The 21,988-nt window shown below is 35.9% G+C and overlaps 1 protein-coding gene across 2 annotated transcripts in view; it reads right to left on the reverse strand.

Annotated features, from left to right (window-relative positions):
* Nucleotides 1-3,672: 3,672 nt before the first annotated feature.
* LOC127847191 (uncharacterized) overlaps nt 3,673-21,988 on the reverse strand; it is a 214,989-nt gene continuing 196,673 nt past the window's right edge. Inside the window, exons 43-49 of one of the 2 annotated variants that reach the window (XM_052378914.1) lie at nt 21,164-21,247; nt 19,988-20,181; nt 17,422-17,495; nt 15,224-15,391; nt 11,342-11,564; nt 8,867-8,923; nt 3,673-3,972 (exon numbers count right to left, since the gene is read on the reverse strand). In XM_052378914.1, the coding sequence (XP_052234874.1) occupies nt 3,802-3,972; nt 8,867-8,923; nt 11,342-11,564; nt 15,224-15,391; nt 17,422-17,495; nt 19,988-20,181; nt 21,164-21,247 (971 nt within the window). In that variant the 3' untranslated portion in view covers nt 3,673-3,801. The remainder of the gene's footprint in view (nt 3,973-8,866; nt 8,924-11,341; nt 11,565-15,223; nt 15,392-17,421; nt 17,496-19,987; nt 20,182-21,163; nt 21,248-21,988) is intronic. The other variant, XM_052378915.1, reaches the window with a different exon arrangement.

The following is a 21,988-nucleotide window of genomic DNA, read 5'->3' on the forward strand; positions in this document are numbered from 1 at the left end:
ATCGTAGGATCCAGAAAAGTGTGACAGACTCTCAGACACACAGAGCGAAAACCATAAGTCCCCTCCGGTGAAACCGGTAGGGAACAATAAAGAAAAACAACTTTATGAGATTATAATTTATTTTCAAATATCAATTGATTGCTAAAAAACACCTTTAATTGATATAACATCTTTGATTTATAGGCAAATGTTTTATCAAATATCACAGACTCTGATCACCTTGTACAATTTCTTTTCTGATTGTCAAAACTTGAATGTTAACAAATTGCATTTAATTATTTATTTTGATTTTTTTAAAATGTAAAACCAACATGATTTAACAAATATCATCAGTGAAATAAAAATGGATGCTCCCCAAAGATGTGCTTTGACAATGTGTGAGTTTATTGAGCTCCATTTGTCTGTGTCGGCTCAGGTTCTAATTAAATGTATGCCGGGTACTAAAAATATACTGAAACATACCCTGAAATGTCAGCTATTATTTCAAATTAGTAATGTTCATATTTATGTCAATATTCTGTAAAATGGCCTCGATATTATCGAAACACGTACTCCAAAAAGCATGTCAAGGCAGGCTTTATTTAAAGAGAATTTTGCTTCGTGGTCTGTAGAGTCTGCGAAAACTGGGCTTAATGCATGTGCGTAAAGTGTTGTCGCAGATTTGCCTGTGAAGTCCACACATGCTAATCAGGGACGACACTTTCCGCTTAAACTAGATTTTTTGGTAAAAGGGGACTTCCTTTAAACAAAAAATATCATTAAAACGGTGAGTTTAGTCCCTGATTAGCCTGTGCGCACTGCACAGGCTTATGTTGGTCGACACTTTACAGACGTGCATTATGCCCTGCTTGTACGTTTTCACATTTGGATTATTATTTTCAAAGATCTCATGCACCATGTCAAATTATTATTTGAAATCCTTAACCCTTTCCCACTCAGAAGTTAAAGTTAAAATGGCTATGTGCAAAAAGCATAAAACCAGAACAGCCTGCAAGTAACTCCCAGTCTGTTCAGGCTTTATGCTGTTTGCTGTTCAACAGAATCTCAGGGTTGGAAATGAAGCCTTTTAAACTTGAATCTAGTAAGCAAGGTCTTTAATTAAATGTAACTTTCTGAGGGACAACAAATGCATTGAAATATGTATCTAAATGGTACAGGGTTAATTAAATACGTATCTAAGTGGTAAAGGGTTAATTAAATATGTATCTAAGTGGTAAAGGGTTAATTAAATACGTATCTAAGTAATAAAGGTTTAAATAATCACCGATTCAGAATTACCGGACAATATGAACACATCCACCATATTATATATATATGAATACCTCATAGAAATTGTCATTAAATTCATTTATTTCATGCTTTCCGGTGGTTTATAGTGAAATATTAGTGAATGAAAACTGATAATTTCACTGATGCAAACAATGAAAATTATCAGTGAAAATTATCGATAATTTTCACTGTTTATGTTAAATGACGTCATTTTTTACGAAATGACGTATTTTTCCCAGCGAAATTCTTTAGTTAAACTCTTTAACAATGTATATAAACTGTAAAAAAAAGCATAAATAAAAAGAAAATTTGTTGGGTTTGGTGGATTATCGATTTTAATTCACTCGTGATCATATAAAATATATATATTCACTCGTGGCTGCGCCACTCGTGGCTGCGCCACTCGTGAAAATATTATTTTCTATGATCACTCGTGAATTAAAATCGATAATCCACCGAATCCAACAAATATCTTCTATATCATTAGTTCCAGACACCTTGTGCAAAAACTAAAACCTAATTTGGAAATGTTTTATTACTAATGCAAGTGCAATAACTCCATGAAAATCCTTAACCAAGGAACAACCTAGCAATAGGCAAATTCCCCAATTATAGGGTTTCACAAGTGCGGATAATAAGCGTTACAAATATTGAGTGGAAACTAATTACTTTTTCAAAGGGCAATAACTCATTAATAGTTAATGAAGATGAACAAGGACATGAGCTTGTCCATCCTTAATGGATTCTTCATATAAAGTTTAATCGAAATCTGATCAATTATTTGTGTGAACTTTCACAGAAACGTAGTTTTTTTTAATAAATAAAATGTAATACTGTAAATCATTAAACAAATGGCCAAAACTCCCTTTAGTATTGGAGCAAAAACAACCTGAAACTATATGAGCATTGCTCTGTGAACAGGGGGCTTAATGCATGTGCATACAGCGTCTTACCAGATAAGCCTGTGCAGTCCGTACAGGCTAATCAGGGACGACACTTTCCGCCTCAACTGGATTTTCGTTGAGAACAGTCTTCCTAAAACAAAACCTTAAATAAAAGCGGAAAGTGTCGCCCCTTATTAGCCTGTGCAGATGGCAAAGTCTAATCTGGGACGACACTTTACGCACATGCATTAAGCCCCCTTTTCACAGTGCAGATGGCAAAGGCTAATCTGGGACGACACTTTCAACACATGCATTAAGCCCCCTTTTCACAGAGCGAGGCTCATATGTATGTCCAATCAATAAGGATTCTCCAAACAAGTGTTCCACAATAATGATAATAAGTGTCTAAGGTCAAACACAGAAAGGAATTATTATTCAAAGAAATTACTCTCTAAGAAATCTAATACGCAAAACAACCTGACAATATGTATGAACATGTGTATCCTAAAAGAAAAGTGCACATGCATTTTTATAAAATTTGGATTATTGAGGTCTCAGATTTTGCGCGGCAAGAAAAACATGACCAAAAGAGGTACCGAAATTAAGAGAGGGAATCAATGATCAGGGAAATTAACTTAGACCCCTGCAAATCAATTTCATATAAATTAGAATTTTTACAGATGGACAAAGTAGTGATTTATTCTCCCACCCTTTCAGGGAGCATTAACAAGTTTCTATATACATAATACTTGTAACTCTTCTTTAACCCTTTCCCGCTCAGAAGCAATATGAAAATGGCTAAAAGCAAACAACAAAAAACCAGAACAGCCTGCGAGTAACTCACAGTCCTTTCAGGTTTTATGCTGTTTGCTGTTCATCAGTACATAAGGGTTAGAAATTAAGCCTTTAAAACTTAAATCTAGTAAGAAAGGTCTTGAATAAAATGTTACTTTCTAAGGGACTGCAAATGCATCAAAATACGTATCTAAGTGGTAAAGGGTTAATTTTGTATGTGCAACTATGAAATGGCAAGTTTGAAATGTTCATTCTTGTCTTACTATAGACAAATGTTTTTTTAATCATTACATTTATAAACAAGGTAAATAATCACAGAAACTTAAAACGCAGACAGTAAAGAAAACAATATGAACAGACGTTTGTATACCTGAGTTATATCTCCTTTACTAATTGTTTATCTTGTTGACAAACAACAAACACATTATTTTAATACTGATAAACAGGAATATTGGTTTAGCAATACAAAAAACTTTAATTTTTTCTGTCAATTGGAAGTCATTTTTTGTTTTTGATTTGGAATAATTATGTATTACCATATTTTACAAACAACATATAAAACTAATATAGCAAAAACAGCATGGCAAAAGATTGTAACAATAGAACATTAACAATCAATATCAACAATAAACAATTAACAATATAAATATTAAGAAAACCTATCTAAAACATACATCCTATGAAATAAATCGTATCACAGAATAAATCACAATTAACTATCATGACATTTTTCATTATTTAATAAAAATTAACAAATAGTAATGCAAGGCTCAGAAAAAAGTTATTTTGGTATATGAAACTTATACCAAAGTCAACACCAAAAAGAAAATATAGACAACAACATTTATGTCCACTAAATTCGAATGAGCTGGCCAATTTTGATTGGAGGAAAATGTGAAGGACTGAGGTCAGACTTGGTGAGAGTTCGAGACCGTTGTGGACGCTTTGAGCTCAATTTCGGCTGACCTTCTTTCAGCTGTTTCACAAACACTTCAGGAAGATGTTGTGTTCTTTCCCTTTGTTGCTGAAAATAAAATATTGAAGGTTTCAATATACTCAATTTGTATGGTGTTAAATGCTGTACTCTTCAAACACAATCTACAGCATTTGTTTGAGGTTAGAGTCTACATGAGACTTTGACAGTTGGTCGGTAATCCTTGTCAATTTGAGAGAAGCTGGTAAAAAACTGGCCGTAAAAACAGTGACAGTTGATTCGCATCAAGTTCTTTCTTACAAACCACATGATCCATCTGTTTTATTTTTCAAATCAATTTGGCTTGGTATGCTCTTAAAGAAATGGTACGGGTATGAGGGTCTCTATGCACAAAAGTTTAACTTTATTTTTTGTTTTGAATTTGTCAAGGAAATCTTTTAGTATATTGTGACCTTCCAAGTTATGTTCCTTTGTTAGGTTCTTTCCTTTGTAGATGAAATTAAAATATTTAATATACTTTCCTTTATTGTTAAAGGGCCAATAATATCGAACAATTGTTTGCCTGGTACTTCATAATTGATACAAAACGCTTAAAATGCATTTTTAGAAAAATTGATAACATAATGAACAAATTTTAATGAAAACACTCGTACAACAGAGTAAAATAAGAAACCGTCGGAGACAGGTGATGCTCCCCAAAGTGTTTTTTTTTGGTCACAATATTGCACTATATATTCAGATAAAAGGAAACATGTTGAGGGGCATAACTTTGGACAAAATAATACGATGGATGGTTTAGCAACTTAAAATTTTCAAAGGGCCATAAGTCTCTAAATAAATCATCTAACCAGAACCCACAAATAACATGCGCAACTCCTCAAGGTAGTTAAGCTTCCCATAAAGCTTCATTGAATTCCAGCCAGTAGTTGGGGGGACAAGACTTGCACTATATGTACAGTTTTTAGAAAATTTCAAAGGGCCATAACTCTGTGAAAAATCATCTGACCATAACCGGCTGATAATATGCACATCTCCTGTTGGTAGAGAAGCTTCCCATAAAGTTTCATTGAATTCCGGTCATTAATTGCTGAGAAATAGCCCGGGCAGAAATTGTGCATGGACGGACACACGGGCAGACGAAGCGGCAACTATATGCTCCCCCAAAAATTGTGGTGGAGCATAATAAATTGAAACCCCAACCACTGAGTAGTCAAATTACTCCTCTTTACACACTTTTAAATGCAAAAATACCCTTAAAATGGCAGCAGATGCAGAACAAAATTAACCCTTTACTGCTCAAAAGGAAAGAGAAAATGGCTTTATGCAACCTGAACATAAAATCATAAGAGCCTGCGAGTGAAGTAAATTGACATTGTATGCTGTTTGATGCTCATTAGTATCTTAGGGTTGAAAATGAAGTCTTTAAAACTGGAATCTATGAAAAAAGTATTTCATTTAATTAGATTTTTTAAGGGTCTACCAATGGGTCAAAATGCTGTCTGAGATAGAAAGGGTTAAATCATCTGCACTTTCAAATCTATTGCACTACTGACCCTGTTTACATGAAATTAATTGAAGTTTAAAAGAAAAGACGACAATAAATGGCTTACAAAACAATACATCAATCATTGGCTATAAATCTGAAACCAATGACCTTGACCAGGTAACAATAATTGACAATGATGCTGACATTTAACCTATGACCTTTACTTTAAGGAAGAAATCTAGTTGTGTAAAACACATGATCTTATATTGATGAAATTGATTTATTTCGTTCAAAACATACACGTTTTTTAATAGACAGACTTACAAACATCTTACAACATAGAAAATTTTCAACAAGAGCTTTGTCACAGACAAAACTTAAGTCCCCTGCCAGGTAAATGTTGTATGAGTAAGGTCAGTTGGCACATTTTAGTTTTCCATTATTTTTGTAACCATAGCAATCACACTTTTTGTCCTTGAGAATAAAACTTGAAATAATGTGCATATTCCCCATATGACCCTTTATCCACATTCTGAGCTTTATCAACCTCGCTTCAGAACTTGTTCGGGATAAAACATTTCATTATTTCTGTTACCATAGCAATCACAATGTTTGTCCTTGAAAGTAAAACTTGAAATAATGTGCATATTCCCCATATGACCCTTTATCCACATTCTGAGTTTTATCAACCTCGCTTCAGAACTTGTTCCAGATAAAACATTTCATTATTTCTGTTACCATAGCATTTGTTACTATGGCAACCACAATTTTGCGAGTAAAAAAACTTAAAAACGTAATTATCCATTATAATGACCATCGACTATCCACACTCCAAGTTTCATCAAGCTTGCATACTTTTTTAATTAGCACAAGATCAGTGTTTGTTCATGCAAACAAATCAGGAATAAACCAACAGTCTCCTTCTGTTTAAGACTAAGGGACTAATACGTTCGTATTTCTTGCATGAAAATGTTGAATAAGCATTTGATATTTATTTTAAGACAGTGGACTACGGTAATAGTGTTAATTTACATTTTCAAATCTCTTTATTCAAAATCAATATTTATTTTGCAGATATTACACAATAATTCAAACTTAGAATCCATTGGTATTTTAAGTTAAGTGTTATAAAATCAATGGCATGCATTTTAATTCTACGGGAAAATAAGATCAAGTTAGAGATGTAACTTATTAAAAATATGTCATATAACACTAAACATTCATGCACACATGCAACATAAAATTCAAATGTGTGTGAAAACAAAAGTCAATAATGGTGAGAACCATTTCAAGAAGAATTACATTTCCGTCTGTTGCCTTGAAATTTATATATATTTTTTTTTTTTGAACGGTGAGGTAGTTGCAATAATTTAACTCTCAGCTTTATAACCCAATGGGTTGCTGAGAGCCGCCATAGCAAAAATTATCAAAGGTTCTGGGAGTCCGTTTATATGGACCAGACGGTGAGGGTGCTTTAACATCAAGAAACAATATAAATACATGATTAATCAAAGTTTTTAACTACTATGCAGCATGTGATTTGCGTGCCTAACATGTTGACAACAATTTATGATACCTCGCAGTTTTACATCGTTATATATAGTCTCCACCAGCTGGATATTCTTTAAGTAACGGGTCACCTTGGATAGAAATTATTTCCAAAATGATTTCTCATAACAAAAGTGTGGAAAGCAATAAAAATAATTCCACAATGCCTGTTCCACTCAGAACAAGACCGGTGTTTGCGCCGCTTTGATTTATTTTACTTTTTTTATCATTTGGCAGGTATAGATAATTATCTCCCTTTAAAGCTTATTTCTTCCCTTGGATTAGTGTTTTGACCTTTGACCTTGAAGGATGACCTTGACGTTTCACCACTCCAAATGTGCAGCCATGAGGTACACATTAATACCAAATATAAAGTTGCTATCTGAAGCAACATAGAAGTAAAGAGCATTTTTCGAAACCTAAACGCAAAGTGTGACGGACAGACTGACGGACGGACAGTCCAATCACTATATGTTCCTCTTTGAGGGCATAATTATAACTAGCACAGGAAGGACTTTACTGTCAACTGCATTATAACTGACCTAAAATAAAAAAAACAACAAGGGCCATGCAGTATTTAGGGAGTTGTCTTGGACATTGTGCAGTGGTGCTGACCCCTTGACCCAGAAAAAAAAGCTCTAGCGGCTAATGGTTCTATCCCCATGGTGGAACTGTTCTATAGATCTCACTCAAAGAAATTGGTTTTACCCAGGAAAAGGACTTAAGAGTGTTTCAATAAGCTTAAGGCTTGCGATGCAATCAAGCTAAAATAAACTTGGTTGACATACATTTGCAGAGACAGCAAAATAAATCAAATAGGGTTGGAAACTATAACATTTGGAGGCCATTGGTAAGTGGGCACCTGCTTATTTCCATCCCTGGAGTGAATTTATATGCTTTAGGCAAAATTTGAATTAGTTCATGTTTTTATACCATTTTAAACATTGATTACATGTGTATAACAAGTCATTACTTTGGATGCAGATTTAACATGATGTGAAAATACTGGATCTGAATATTCGTGCAGCATTTATATATTTAGGTTACCAAGATTTCAATCTTTTGAGGTATGACTATTAGTTTTAAAACCAGTATCGTCTTGGATCAAAGACCAGCTATGTTAGATAATCATTAACATATAATTTTCAGTTAAAACCAATCAATGACAAACATAGGGTTAAGTATTCATAATAAGCCTACCCTCTGGTAAAACAGGACTTTATGCATGAGAATAAAATATCATCCCAGATTAGCCGGTGAAGTCTCAGGACTTTATACATGAGAATAAAATATCGTCCCAGATTAGCCGGTGAAGTCTCAGGACTTTATGCATGAGAATAAAATATCGTCCCAGATTAGCCGGTGAAGTCTCAGGACTTTATGCATGAGAATAAAATATCGTCCCAGATTAGCCGGTGAAGTCTCAGGACTTTATGCATGAGAATAAAATATCGTCCCAGATTGGCCGGTGAAGTCTCCACACGCTAATCAAGGGCAACACTTTTCGTCTAGACTGGATTTTCATTTAGAAGAGACTTCCTTTAAAACAAAAATTCCATAAAGCGGAAAGTGTCGTCCCTGATTAGCCTGTGCAGATGATACTTTACGCCCATGCAGTTTACCCCGTTTTCCCAGAAACTGTCTAAATTATCCCTTTCCCCATAAGAAGCAAAGTGAAAATGGCTGTTGTAACCAGCATAAAACCAGAACAGCAAGCGAGTAACTCGTAGTCTGTTCAGGTTTTATGCTGTTTGCTGCGTGTCAGTTTCTAAGGTTGAACATGAAGCCTTTACAACTTGAATTTGGTAAGAAAGGTATTTAATGAAATTTAAATTACAAAGGAACTGCAAATGCGTCAAAATACATGTAAATACGTGGTAAAGGTTAATATCATGCAAGGCATTGTACATAGTTACACTTATTTGCATGCAAAATCTAGTACTTAAATACCTTATGTTGTGGTCGTGCTTTTTCAGCCTCAATAAAAGCACGAATAAAGCCAAGTTTCTATAGCAACAAAAGAACTCAAAACTTACTACATGTAAGTAACAAAAAACTTATTTGCTAACAAAACTTGTATGTTTGGAATAATCTAAAATGGTAAGAAAAGAAACAAGAGCTGTCAGAGGACAGCGCGCTCGACTATTCGAGTGCTTGACAGTATTACGTAAGCCATCATGGGCAAATTGTTCATATTCAATGATTTATAAGACGATCTTTCAAAAATAAAAAAGGAAAAAAAAAAATTAAGGGGGTGGGGGGGTATAGAGGGGGTATAATGTGGGGCGTGGTTATTTATTAGACGATCTTTCAAAAATAAAAAAGGATTTTTTTTTTAATTGAGGGGGTAAGGGGGGTGAGAGGGGGGTATAATGTGGGGTGTGGTCATTTATTAGATGATCTTTCAAAAAATTATAGAAAGGGAAAAAACAAAATTTGGGGGGGGGGGGAGGTGGGGGCAGGGATCCTTGGTTGGGGTGTGGGGTATTGTTTGACTGGAATCCATTGTGGTATTCAGGTAAGTGTTGTTTTGTCAAAGTATTAATAAATCTGATCATAAATAAAGAAGTTATGGCAATGTAAGCAAAATGTTCAATTATCTAAGTATAAAAGGGGCAATAATTCTGTGAAAATGCTTGATACAGTTGTCTGCTCTTGTTTATAGGTTGGGATCATGATGGTTAACAAGTATGCAAAATATGAAAGCAATATGTCAAGGTACATAGGAAATAATTGGGGTAGTGCGCAAACTTTAACATAGATTTATCAATAATATGCATATTCTAAGTATAAAAGGGGCAATAATTCTGTTAAAATGCTTGATACAGTTGTCTGCTCTTGTTAATAGGTTGGGTTCATGTTGGTAAACAAGTATGCAAAATATGAAAGCAATATATCAAGGGGCATAGGAAATATTTGGGGTAGTACGCAAACTTTAACATAGATTTATCAATAATATGCATATTCAAAGTATATAAGGGGCAATAATTCTGTCAAAATGCTTGATAGAGTTGTCTGCCCTATGTTCATAGGTTGGGGCCATGTTGGTAAAGAAGTATGCAAAATATGAAAGCAATTTGTCAAGGGACATTGACAATATTTGGGGTAGTACGCAAACTTTAACATTTGTACGCTCACGCAAACGCTAACGCCGGGGTGAGTAGGATAGTACCACTATATATATTTCATATATAATAGTCAAGCTAAATACGTTTGATAATTGTTTGCCTTTGCAGGGATTTAAACCCACTATATTTCGGAGAAAATCCAACAAGCTTTTACAGGGCATTTTAAACTTACCTAGCAGCATATTTTGAATGCATTGCGTTACACATATTTTGCCAATTACCAGTTAAAAGCATTACAAGTTTAATAATAAATATTACATATTTCAAATATTGATTATCTAGTATAAAAGAAACTGTTAGAAAAATAATTAAATTTGCTAATTTTCGGTAATTGTATTTTTGTAATTACTGTAAAATCATTCACATTTGTCAGCATAAAATGTCATGGTTATTCAAACAAGAGCACTGCATAACGGATGCCACGCTCGACTGCGAAAGCTTGTCAGATTTTTTTTTTAGAGGTCACAGTGACCTTGACCTTTGACCTAGTGACCCAAAAATGATTGTGGCGTGTAGAACTCATCAAGGTGCATCTACATATGAAGTTTCAAAGTTGGAGGTGGAAGCACTTTGATTTTAGAGCAAAATGCCAAAGTTTTAGCACCACGCCAGCGTACGTCGCACGACACAACGAGCTGGCTATGACAATACCTTGGGTTTTCTCCGAAAACAGCCGAGCTAAAAATAACTTTTTCCTGACCACATAAATTGGTTGTTTTCTGATTTTGGAAGAAAATAACAGGAATTCTATGTTGGTCTTTTGCATTGTGAAAGTTTAAATTTGTGGATTGGTCAACCCACAAAATCAACATAAATTATTGTCCCACAAAAAAAGAATATTTTACAGTTTTAACCATTGTGAGAACATGTTACATTTGAGCTACAGTATCAAATTTTATAATCAAGATTATATTAACATTTAAAGTTTGCAGAGAGGAAACGAGTATCCAAAATACCAAACATCTAAGTTCAGTCTCAATTTAAAATCTGTGCGAAGGAGAACAGTTTTGACCAAGCACTTTTGGCTTCTTTTGACTTTTGCCTACTAATCACTTTTGGCCACTTATGTCTTTTGACTAAATAATCTTTTGGCTTCTTTTCAAGTTTGGCTTTCCTATGACAACTTTTGGCTTCTTATGACTTTGCTATTAAGATGTTTTTTGGCTACTAAGATGACTTTTGCTATTTAAGACATCAAGCTTCTTATGACTTTCGGCTACTAAGATGACTTTTGGCTACTTAGATGACATTTTGCAAGTTTGACTTTTAGCTACTTTAATTACTTTTGGCTACTTACCGATGTATACAGATGTAGTTTCTTCTTCACAAGCTGATAGTACTTGCAGTACGCGTCATGGTCTTTCTTGATGGCGGCCACGTTCGTGCGGGATTCCTTTGCAGGCGGAGGCGGTAGAGGGAGCGCCCACTCATAATGGTTCGCTGACAGCTGATTGGTCATCTGGGGGGTGGCGGCTTCCAGGTGCGGCAGACGCAGGTCCTCGTCTGAGAACTCTCGAAGTCTGGAATGGAAAAAGGGGAGTAACTATATCAAGTGATAGTTTCACTGGAATGACAAAGGGGAATAACTCTGCCAAGTGACAGTTTCACAGGAAAACAAAAAGGGGAATAACTCTATCAAGTGATACTTTCGCTGTAATGAAAAAGGGGAATAACTCTTTCAAGTGACAGTTTCACCGGAAAAAAAGGGGAATAACTGCATGATTTACTCTAATGTTCTGTGAAAAATTGTTATTTTAAATAAAAAATACCTTCAGAGGTAAGCGCATTGCTTAAGCTTTCTGTAGTTAAAGACTATTGTTTACCTCTTCATGGTTCAAACAGAAATCTCAAACCTAAATTAAAGCACTTTTCAAGGACTTTCCAAGGCCAAATTTTCATTTTCAAGTCCGAAAAGTGTACGTTAGTTTCCTTTTAAAAAATGCATTTTCCATTTGCTTGGATTGGTCTTTCTTGTTTAAACTTTCATCAAAAGACACTGAGTACTGAGACCCTGAGTACTGAGACCCTGAGTACTGTCCACTTATAGAACTTTCAAGTATAGTTTTGAAATGTTCTGATTCGACACAGATGGGCTGTTGTTGTTTATGTCTGTTTTAGATTTAACAGTTTTAACAATAGTACCTTTCTGTTTAACAAAAAACACATCGCAGAAACCCTGTTTGCTTCTCAATTTCATGTTTTCTTTGAGGGTTTCCACTTTCTCGTGGCTTTACAAAGCGCTTTCCCCCATACCCCCCACATCAATGGTCTTCATAAAGACCCGACAATGTGCTTTTCGAATGTCATTTGTTTTCTGTACCCAGGAATATTCAGTTAACCACCCTGGTTTGAAACGACACTTCCCCATCGCTGCGTTTTCACTCGCGAAAATTGATCACAATGGAGAACCTCTGACGTGGCACACATAATCTGTGACGTGTACACATAACATTTCGTACTCAATAGTGTACGAAACTTATATTTTGTACTCAACTTTTTGCGCGAAGGAATCTATGATAAATTTTTGGAATATTTCCCATAAGAACGATTTAAGTGTATAATTAAAGCGATGATAAAAGTAATTTTGAGCAGAAATAAATATGTTCAAGGCTTTTTTACATGAAATAAGCACTTTTTTAAGGCCAACCTTCGGGGACGATTGAACTTTACCGGTACGCAACACTTAACATCAAACAGCGTACCCTAACCCTTAACACCTAACACATAACAACTAACGCAACATCTTATAATCCTTTTTATCCTATATATTTCCTTAGTATCGAGGGCTACTGCCCCCAAACCCCCCCTTTGTCAATAGTGGTAAACAACTGCGTACCGGTAAAGTTCAATCTAGCCAACCTTTGTTCAAGGGCCTTTCAAGCCTAGGACTCGTTTTCAAGCACTTTTCAAGCCCTCTGTGAACCCTGCTCTTGAGGGTAAGAGAGTATTTAATGTGCAGTTTGTACAAAAAAGGGACTATTACCCTCGATGCCTTTTTATAATTGCATGATAGCTCCCTTGTCTTAGCTATGGATATACTATTATAGTTTATGATTACATGTAGTTATCAATTATTTTGATATAATATTGTAAATAACTCTGTTACAGATATAGATTTCTTACTTTGTTGCATTTTTTACATAGAATAACAATGAAGATAACAAACTTTATTTTATGCTTTTTGGTGGATTATTGTGAAAAATCTTTGAGTTAAAAATGAAAATTCACTGTTTCAAACAGTCAAAATTATAAATAATTGTTACTATTTTACTGTGAAAATATGTTGTTGTTTTTAGTTAATTACTTTAGTGTAATTCTCCAGTTTAAATACACAAATAATCATTTGTAAGCTTAAAATAACAAGAGGGCCAAGATGGCCCTATTCGCTCACCTGAGAGGGGTTGGTTCATTCAATCTTTACCAAACTTCAAACTTGACCTAGATATTGTCCAGACAAACATTCTGGTCAAGTTTCATCATTATTGAACCAAAACTCTGGCATATGTAGTGATTTTGTTTTTGTAAGATTTGACCTGGTGACCTATATTTTGAGTTGATCCCCCTTACCAAACATCAAACTTTGCTTACAAAAATAAATATTATGACCAAGATTCATAAAATCTGAAACAAAATTGTGACCTCTATAGAGTGTTTACAAGGATTTTGTATAATATAATGAAAATTTGGACAATCTAAGGGCAATAATTATGGCATTAATTATGTTATATATATAAAACCAACCTTTGTACCAAGTTTCATGAGTGTTCACAAGCTTTTTTTACAATATAAATATAAGAAAACTGCCCCCCCCGGCACCCATGTTATTCAACTGACCTGAACCATTTTCGAACTCAACTCTCATATCAAGGAAACAAATGTTCTGACCAAATTTCATGAAAATTGGGCCAAAAATGTGACTTCTAGAGTGTTCACATATTTTCATTATACATATATACATATAGAGAAAAATGCCCCGCCCACTGGCGGCCATGTTTTTCCACCGATCTGGACCATTTTCAAACTCGTCCGAGATATCAATAAAACCAATGTTTTGACCAACTTTCATGATGATTGGGCGAAACTTGTGACTTCTAGAGTGTTTACAAGGTTTCTATATAGCAAAAAAAGGAACCCCCCCCCCCCCCCCCGCAGCCATGTTTATCAACTGACCGGAACCATTTTCGAACTCAACTCTCATGTCAAGGAAACAAATGTTCTGACCAAATTTCATGAAAATTGGGCAAAAAATGTGACTTCTAGAGTGATCACATGTTTTCACTATATACATATAGAGAAAAATGCCCCGCCCATTGGCGGCCATGTTTTATCACCGGTCTGGACCATTTTCGTACTCGTCCGATAAATAAATAAAACCAATGTTTTGACCAACTTTCATGATGATTGGGCAAAAATTTTGACTTCTAGAGTGTTTACAAGGTTTCTCTATAGCCAAATAAGGAAAACTGCCCTGCCCACTGGCGGCCATGTTTTTCATTGGACCGGAACCACTTTTGAACTCAACCAACATATCATTAAGGCAAACATTTTGACAAAGTTATATGAAGATTGGGCATGAAATGTGAATTCTACAGTGTTTACCAGGTTTTTCTTTTTTTTGACCTAGTGACCTAGTTTTTGACCCAGCATGACCCAGTTTAAAACTTGATCGAGATATCATTGGGACAAATCTTCTGACGAAGTTTCATGAACATCGGACATGAAATGTGGCCTCTTGAGTGTTTACAAACCAAATGTGGACGACGGACGGACGGAAGACAGACAAAGACCGGTCACAAAAGCTCACCTGAGCAATCAGGTGAGCTAAAAAGAAAATTTGTTGGATTGGTTTGAATATGGATTACTTGTCATTATAGAAAAAAGTTTTCTATGATCACTCATAAATTATAATCGATATCCACCAAATCAAACAAATATCATCTATTTAACTCTGTCTATCTACCCCTCCCCTAAGGGGCCAATTAATAAAACATGGTCATAAATCGAGCACTGCAATAGATTAAACCAACATGATGAAAATACTCAACTCAAAATGAAAACTATGGAGAAAAATCAAGCGCAGTCAGAGGGTCACAGAGAAATTTTGTCAACATGTAATGTAGATTTTATTGATAAGGGCTGGTGGGGGCTTTTGCTTTTGAAAAGGTCAAAGCGGTATTACCTGTTACTATTAGGCATCTGTACCACGTCGGACGAATTGTCGTCAGGCATCATCCCCTGGGGGCGATGCTGGGGAATCTTCCTTGGCGGTTGAAAACAGTCACGCACCCAGGGCACCTCTGTAGTCCACTGCATTTGTAGGATACCATAGTTGCTGAGACCCGCATGCCTGCATGTGTGGGATAAAAGCAAATGAGTCTGGATCTAGGAAAAAAGGGCTTAAGTAAAAAAGCCTGAATCTGGGGAATAAGGGGCTTAAGTAAATGACTCTGGATCTGGGGAATAAGGGGCTTAAGTAAATGAGCCTGGATCTGGGGAATAAGGGGCTTAAGTAAATAAGCCTGGATCTGGGGAATAAGGGGCTTAAGTAAATAAGCCTGGATCTGGGGAATAAGGGGCTTAGGTAAATGAGTCTGGATCTGGGGAATAAGGGGCTTAAGTAAATGAGCCTGGATCTCGGGAATAAGGGACTTAAGTAAATGAGCCTGGATCTGGGGAATAAGGAGCTTAAGTAAATGAGCCTGGATCTGGGGAATAAGGGGATTAAGTAAATGAGCCTGGATCAGGAGAATAAGGGGCTTAAGTAAATGAGCCTGGATCAGGAGAATAAGGGGCTTAAGTAAATGAGCCTGGATCTGGGGAATAAGGGGATTAAGCCATGTGTACATGTTAGACCTCCACTCAACTTGGACCTCATTGTGTTTTGCTGCATATATATATATATATATCTTTTCTACACGATTTACAAATCCAGATTAGGCAGAAAGAGATGTCACTGAGTAGCCCGTGTGGACTGCACAGGCTAATTTGGGACGACACTGTACACACATGCATTAAGCCCTATAGCAATAAAAGCGAATTGTATTTAAGCAGGCCAATAAAAGAGCATATGGACAAAATTGGCTACTTTAACAAATTTGATGTTTTAAGCAGGCCAATAAAAGAGCATATGGACAAAATTGGCTACCTTAACAAATTTGATGTTTTAAGCAGGCCAATAAAAGAGCATATGGACAAAATTGGCTACCTTAACAAATTTGATGTTTTAAGCAGGCCAATAAAAGAGCATATGGACAAAATTTGCTACCCCAACAATTTTGATGACATAAAAGTTTCTTCTGTTGGAAAAATAAAAAAAATGTTTGCTTAAAAATATGCTTCACTCTGGATTTTTACGTGTTTTATTTTAGAAGTCTCTTCTTAATCAAAATACAGTTTAGGTGGAATGTGCAGTCCTTCACAAGGCTGTGCGGACTGCACGGGCTTATCTGGGACGACACTTTACGTATAAATGTCCCAGTAAAAAACAAAACATTTACAAATGTTGTCTTACTCATTCTGAGTGTGGACTGCACGGGCTTATCTGGGACGACACTTTACGTATAAATGTCCCAGTTAAAAACAAAACATTTACAAATGTTGTCTTACTCATTCTGAGTGTGGACTGCACGGGCTTATCTGGGACGACACTTTACGTATAAATGTCCCAGTAAAAAACAAAACATATACAAATGTTGTCTTACTCATTTTGAGTGTGGACTGCACGGGCTTATCTGGGACGACACTTTACGTATAAATGTCCCAGTAAAAAACAAAATATGCTTCACTCTGGATTGTTTGGGGTTTTACTCATTTTGAGTGCGGACTGCACGGGCTTATCTGGGACGACACTTTACGTATAAATGTCCCAGTAAAAAACAAAACATTTACAAATGTTGTCTTACTCATTCTGAGTGTGGACTGCACGGGCTTATCTGGGACGACACTTTACGTATAAATGTCCCAGTAAAAAACAAAACATTTAAAAATGTTGTCTTACTCATTTTGAGTGCGGACTGCACGGGCTTATCTGGGACGACACTTTACGTATAAATGTCCCAGTAAAAAACAAAACATATACAACTGTTGGCCTACTCATTCTGAGTGTGGACTGCACGGGCTTATCTGGGACGACACTTTACGTATAAATGTCCCAGTAAAAAACAAAACATTTAAAAATGTTGTCTTACTCATTTTGAGTGTGGACTGCACGGGCTTATCTGGGACGACACTTTACGTATAAATGTCCCAGTAAAAAACAAAACATTTAAAAATGTTGTCTTACTCATTTTGAGTGTGGACTGCACGGGCTTATCTGGGACGACACTTTACGTATAAATGTCCCAGTAAAAAACAAAACATTTAAAAATGTTGTCGTACTCATTTTGAGTGTGGACTGCCAGCTTCCCGGGTACGGACTCGATTCTGTGTCTGCCATCACCTGGATGAGGGACCTGCAGCAAGGGATAGAATTCCATTAGCTTACATGTGACACACATCTGAGCTTACCCTAAAAAAACAGTCGTATGTTGAGATTGTTTCCCTTAAAAAATACATATGTTAAAAGAACAGTCATATGTCGAGATATTTTCCATTAAAAGGTATATATGTTTAAAAAATAACAGTCATATGTTGATATTTTTTCCCTTAAAAAATACATATGTTAAAAAAGTCATATGTCAAGATTTTTCCCTTAAAAATATATCAAAATTACAGTTTTGACATATCAGGTGTTTAAGGATTTTTTTAAAATGAAATTCAATGAAAGATCAAACCTAGCCATTATTGTTGTTTAGAGAAAACTCTTTGAATTGTTAAACGCAAAAGACCATTATTAAGTGATACTAACCATGTGATATTATCACAGTTTGAAACTTTCACACATGTTTCTGTTATTTAATTAGCTTGAAAAAGTTCGAATAGTTCGTTCCACAAAGTGATAACATTTTTTTGTGGACTGACCACCCCAAAAACGTTTTGCAGAGTACAAAATTGTCAGTAACTGAATGATCTACAGACGTAAAGACTAAAAAACATTCATTTATAGTTAAAATATGTGTACATTTTCAACAGTTATTGTTAAGTCAAATACCAAAACAAAAGCTGCTTTAAAAAGATCAAATGCTACATAGTGTTTAGCAAAAGGCAACAACATTTGTGCCTGCCTATTAGAACAAGAAATCGTCGGAGACGGGTGATGCTCCCCAAAGTTTTTTTTGTCACAATATTGCACTATATATTCAGATAAAAAGAAACGTCTTGAGGGGCATAACTTTGGACAAAATAATACGATGGTTTATCATTTAAAAAATTTCAAAGGGCCATAACTCTCTAAATAAATCATCTAACCAGAACCCACTAATAACATGCGCATCTCCTCAAGGTAGTTAAGCTTCCCATAAAGCTTCATTGTATTCCAGTCAGTAGTTGGGGAGAAATAGCCAGGACAAAAATTGCACTATATGTACAGTTTATGGAAAATTTCAAAGGGTCATAACTCTGTGAAATATCGTCCGACGAGAACCGGCAGATAATATGCACATCTCCTCTTGGTAGTGAAGCTTCCCATAAGTTTCATTGAATTCCCGTAATAAGTTGCTGAGAAATAGCTCGGACAAGAATTGCACTATATATACAGTTAATAGAAAAAAAATTCAAAGAGCCATTACTCTGTGAAAAATCATCCGGCTGATATTATGCACATCTCCTGTTGGTAGTGAAGCTTCCCATAAAGTTTCATTGAATTCTGGTCATTAGTTGCTGAGAAATTGCCCGGACAAGAATTGCACTATATGTACAATGGAAAATTTCAAAGGGCGATAACCTTGTGAAAAATAATCCGACGAGAACCGGCTGATAATATGCACATCTCTTGGTAGTGAAGCTTCCCATAAAGTTTCATTGAATTCCCGTAATAAGTTGCTGAGAAATAGCTCGGACAAGAATTGCACTATAAATACTGTTAATAGATTTTTTTTCAAAGGGCCATAACTCTGTAAAAAATGATCCGACCACAACCGGCTGATAATATGCACATCTCCTCTTGGTAGTGAAGCTTCCCATAAAGTTTCATTGAATTCTGGTCATTAATTGCTGAGAAATAGCCCGGAAAAGAAATGCACTATATGTACAGTTAATGGGCCATAACTCTGTGAAAAATCATCCGACCAGAACCCGCTGATATTATGCACATCTCCTCTTGGTAGTGAAGCTTCCCATGAAGTTTCATTGAATTCAGGTCATTAGTTGCTGAGAAATTGCCCGGACAAAAATTGTGCACGGACGGACGGACAGATGAAGCGGCGACAATATGCTCCACCCAAAATGTTTTGGGGGAGCATAAAAAAAGGACCGAATGCATGTGCTCAAAGTGCCGTCACAGATTAGCCTGTGCAGTCTGCACTTTTCACCCAAACTGGATTTTTGCTACTTCTTTTAAAACAAAAGATACTATTAAAGCCAAAGTGTCTTCACAGGCATATATGGGACGACACTTTACGGTAATACCAAAAACTGATGCTATAAAAAGATCAAACGCTACAAAATGTTTGGCAAAGACCACAACATTCTTAAATTGCTCTGTGAAAGCTTCAAGTTAGTAAAATGTTATCCGAGATGAGCCTGTCCAGTCAGTGCAGGCTTATCAGGGATAACACTTTCTGTTTAAACTGTATTTTCGTTTCGATGAGCCTTAAATCCTTTAAACCAAAAATCTCAAAAATCTGGGATGAAACTTTACACCCATGCATTAAGCCCACATTCCTCAGAGCAAGGCACAAATGTCGCTGTCTTTTCCAAATATTTTGTAGCATTTGATCTTTTATAACAGTTTTCTTTTGGTATTGTCTAATAAAATATACTTTTGACAATGTACAGGCTAATCTGGGATGTCACTAAACGCACATGCATTAAACACTGCTTTTTGCAAAGCAAGACTCATTCTTACCTTTTCCCCGACTCTGACTGTCTGCAGGAGCCTGGTTCCTGCCTCGCCAGGCAACATGGGAAGGTCCTCTGCGAAATATGAGATCGGCGGGAGTGTCGTGGGCTTCAGTTTTCCCGCCTCCATTTCCCGCCGGATCTGCTCCATCTGCCTGCGCTCTGCAGCGTTTGGCACCATGTCAAAGAACTTACGCCAATCTGGTCAACGAAAGCAAATTTATTTAGTTCAAAGCTATTAATAACAGCTTGATTGCATTGAAAGCAGAACGATTATTAAAATGCTCTTGAGACAGTTTTTGGGATTGAACAAGTTCTTGGTTTCTTTGAGGGAGATGTAAAGAACACACCCACAATGGGAATCAAACCTGTTACCACTAGATGGACAACATACCCATATTGCTGAGGTGACCTACAATTTATTTGGTTATGCTTAATAGCCAAATACGATAATAAGTCCGATAAAAATCACTTTTGTGGTGTGGTGCCCCAGGATTCTAGACTGATTCGAGCCGCATCCTGTGAAAATGGGTCTTATGCCATATGTCGACTACATAGCTCCAAACGAGCCTGTACAATGGCAGTCTGGTCAGGGGCTACCATGTCCATGAGACCTAACATATCCGGGTCTCGTTAGTGGACATAGTAGCTCCAGTGAAATACTGTGTGGTTGGAAGGCTGAGAAGGTGCCAATGCTGGCAGAATATGACCATAATCAGTCCACCTTAAGTGGATGATTTAATGGTATTTAAGATAAATAAAAATAGCATTCTCTGTACTCGATACTAAGTGCCAAGTAATTCAACAATATTTAACATCATTGGCATGAAATTTTCTGGGGTGTTTTGTGGACAATTATATTCGTAGATTTCTTATTTTGTAAATGAATCATGAATTTGAGTTGGTCATTTTTCCAATGTGTTTGTGATATTGACTTGCATCAGTAAACCAACAAAATCAACGAAAACTATTATTTCTCCCAAAATAATGATTCTACAGTGTTCTGTTTATCTCATTAGGCATCTTCATAATTTTCTACCTGTCATTTGAAAATAAATTAAGGAAAAACACATAACATAATACTGTACATGTTTTGGTAATACTTTCTTATTAGCTTACCCACATTCTTATGAGCTGACCTACCTTGTAATTGAGTTACCTGCATTTTGATAAGCTGACCTACCTTTCGAGGATTGTGGACTGGTATGAGAGCGTGGTCTCGGGCTGGCAGACTCAGACTTGACAGGTGACAGCATAGCACCAAAACCTGAAATTGACCGGTCATAGAACCCTTCTCAAAATAAAATGCACTTTTCAACAAAATACGCTTTAAAAGTGTAAATCAACAATAAGTTTGTTGCAAAGACGATTCAAAGTGGGTGGTTGAAGTGATATGGTCTCTTAGTTCAGCATCTGCCGTTTTTTTTGGAATACTGAAGAACAGCTGTAACAGGTTTGTATGTTCATTTCTGCATCTCTTTTTAATTTAAATAATTATGATCATTATCATATTTATGTATTGTCGCTGGGAAATGTAAATGGATAAGTATCTGTAATGCAATTTTAAGGAAAAAACACCGTTTGAATTATTATGGCTGTATTTTATTGTTATTGTCATCTTAAATTTTATTTATACCTATTTCTTGTCATTAATGAACAGATTTCTTTCCCCCATATTTAATAAGAACTTTTATATTTTAAATTTGAAGGTTAAACCCCAAGGTAAAATTTACATTGATCGGAAGATACATTGGAAAGATCCATTGGAAAGAATGTGCATCATCGTCTGCCAAAAAGGGTGCAAAAGGAGGACTACCTGATATATGAACATTTATACCAGGTTTTACCCTGCACGAGCAGGCCAACTTGAGGGAACAGGAGTGGGAAACTGCGCCCTGTAGTGTCCTTGACCAAGAAAAGCTGGATTTGTTGAGAGGTAAAACTATATAATAAAGGTTATTGCATTTTAAAGACGTGACACTTCTGACCAGTCCACACAGCCAAATGA

This window comes from Dreissena polymorpha, chromosome 10 (genome assembly GCF_020536995.1).
Source record: "Dreissena polymorpha isolate Duluth1 chromosome 10, UMN_Dpol_1.0, whole genome shotgun sequence".
In the NCBI taxonomy this organism is placed as follows: Eukaryota; Metazoa; Mollusca; class Bivalvia; order Myida; family Dreissenidae; genus Dreissena; species Dreissena polymorpha.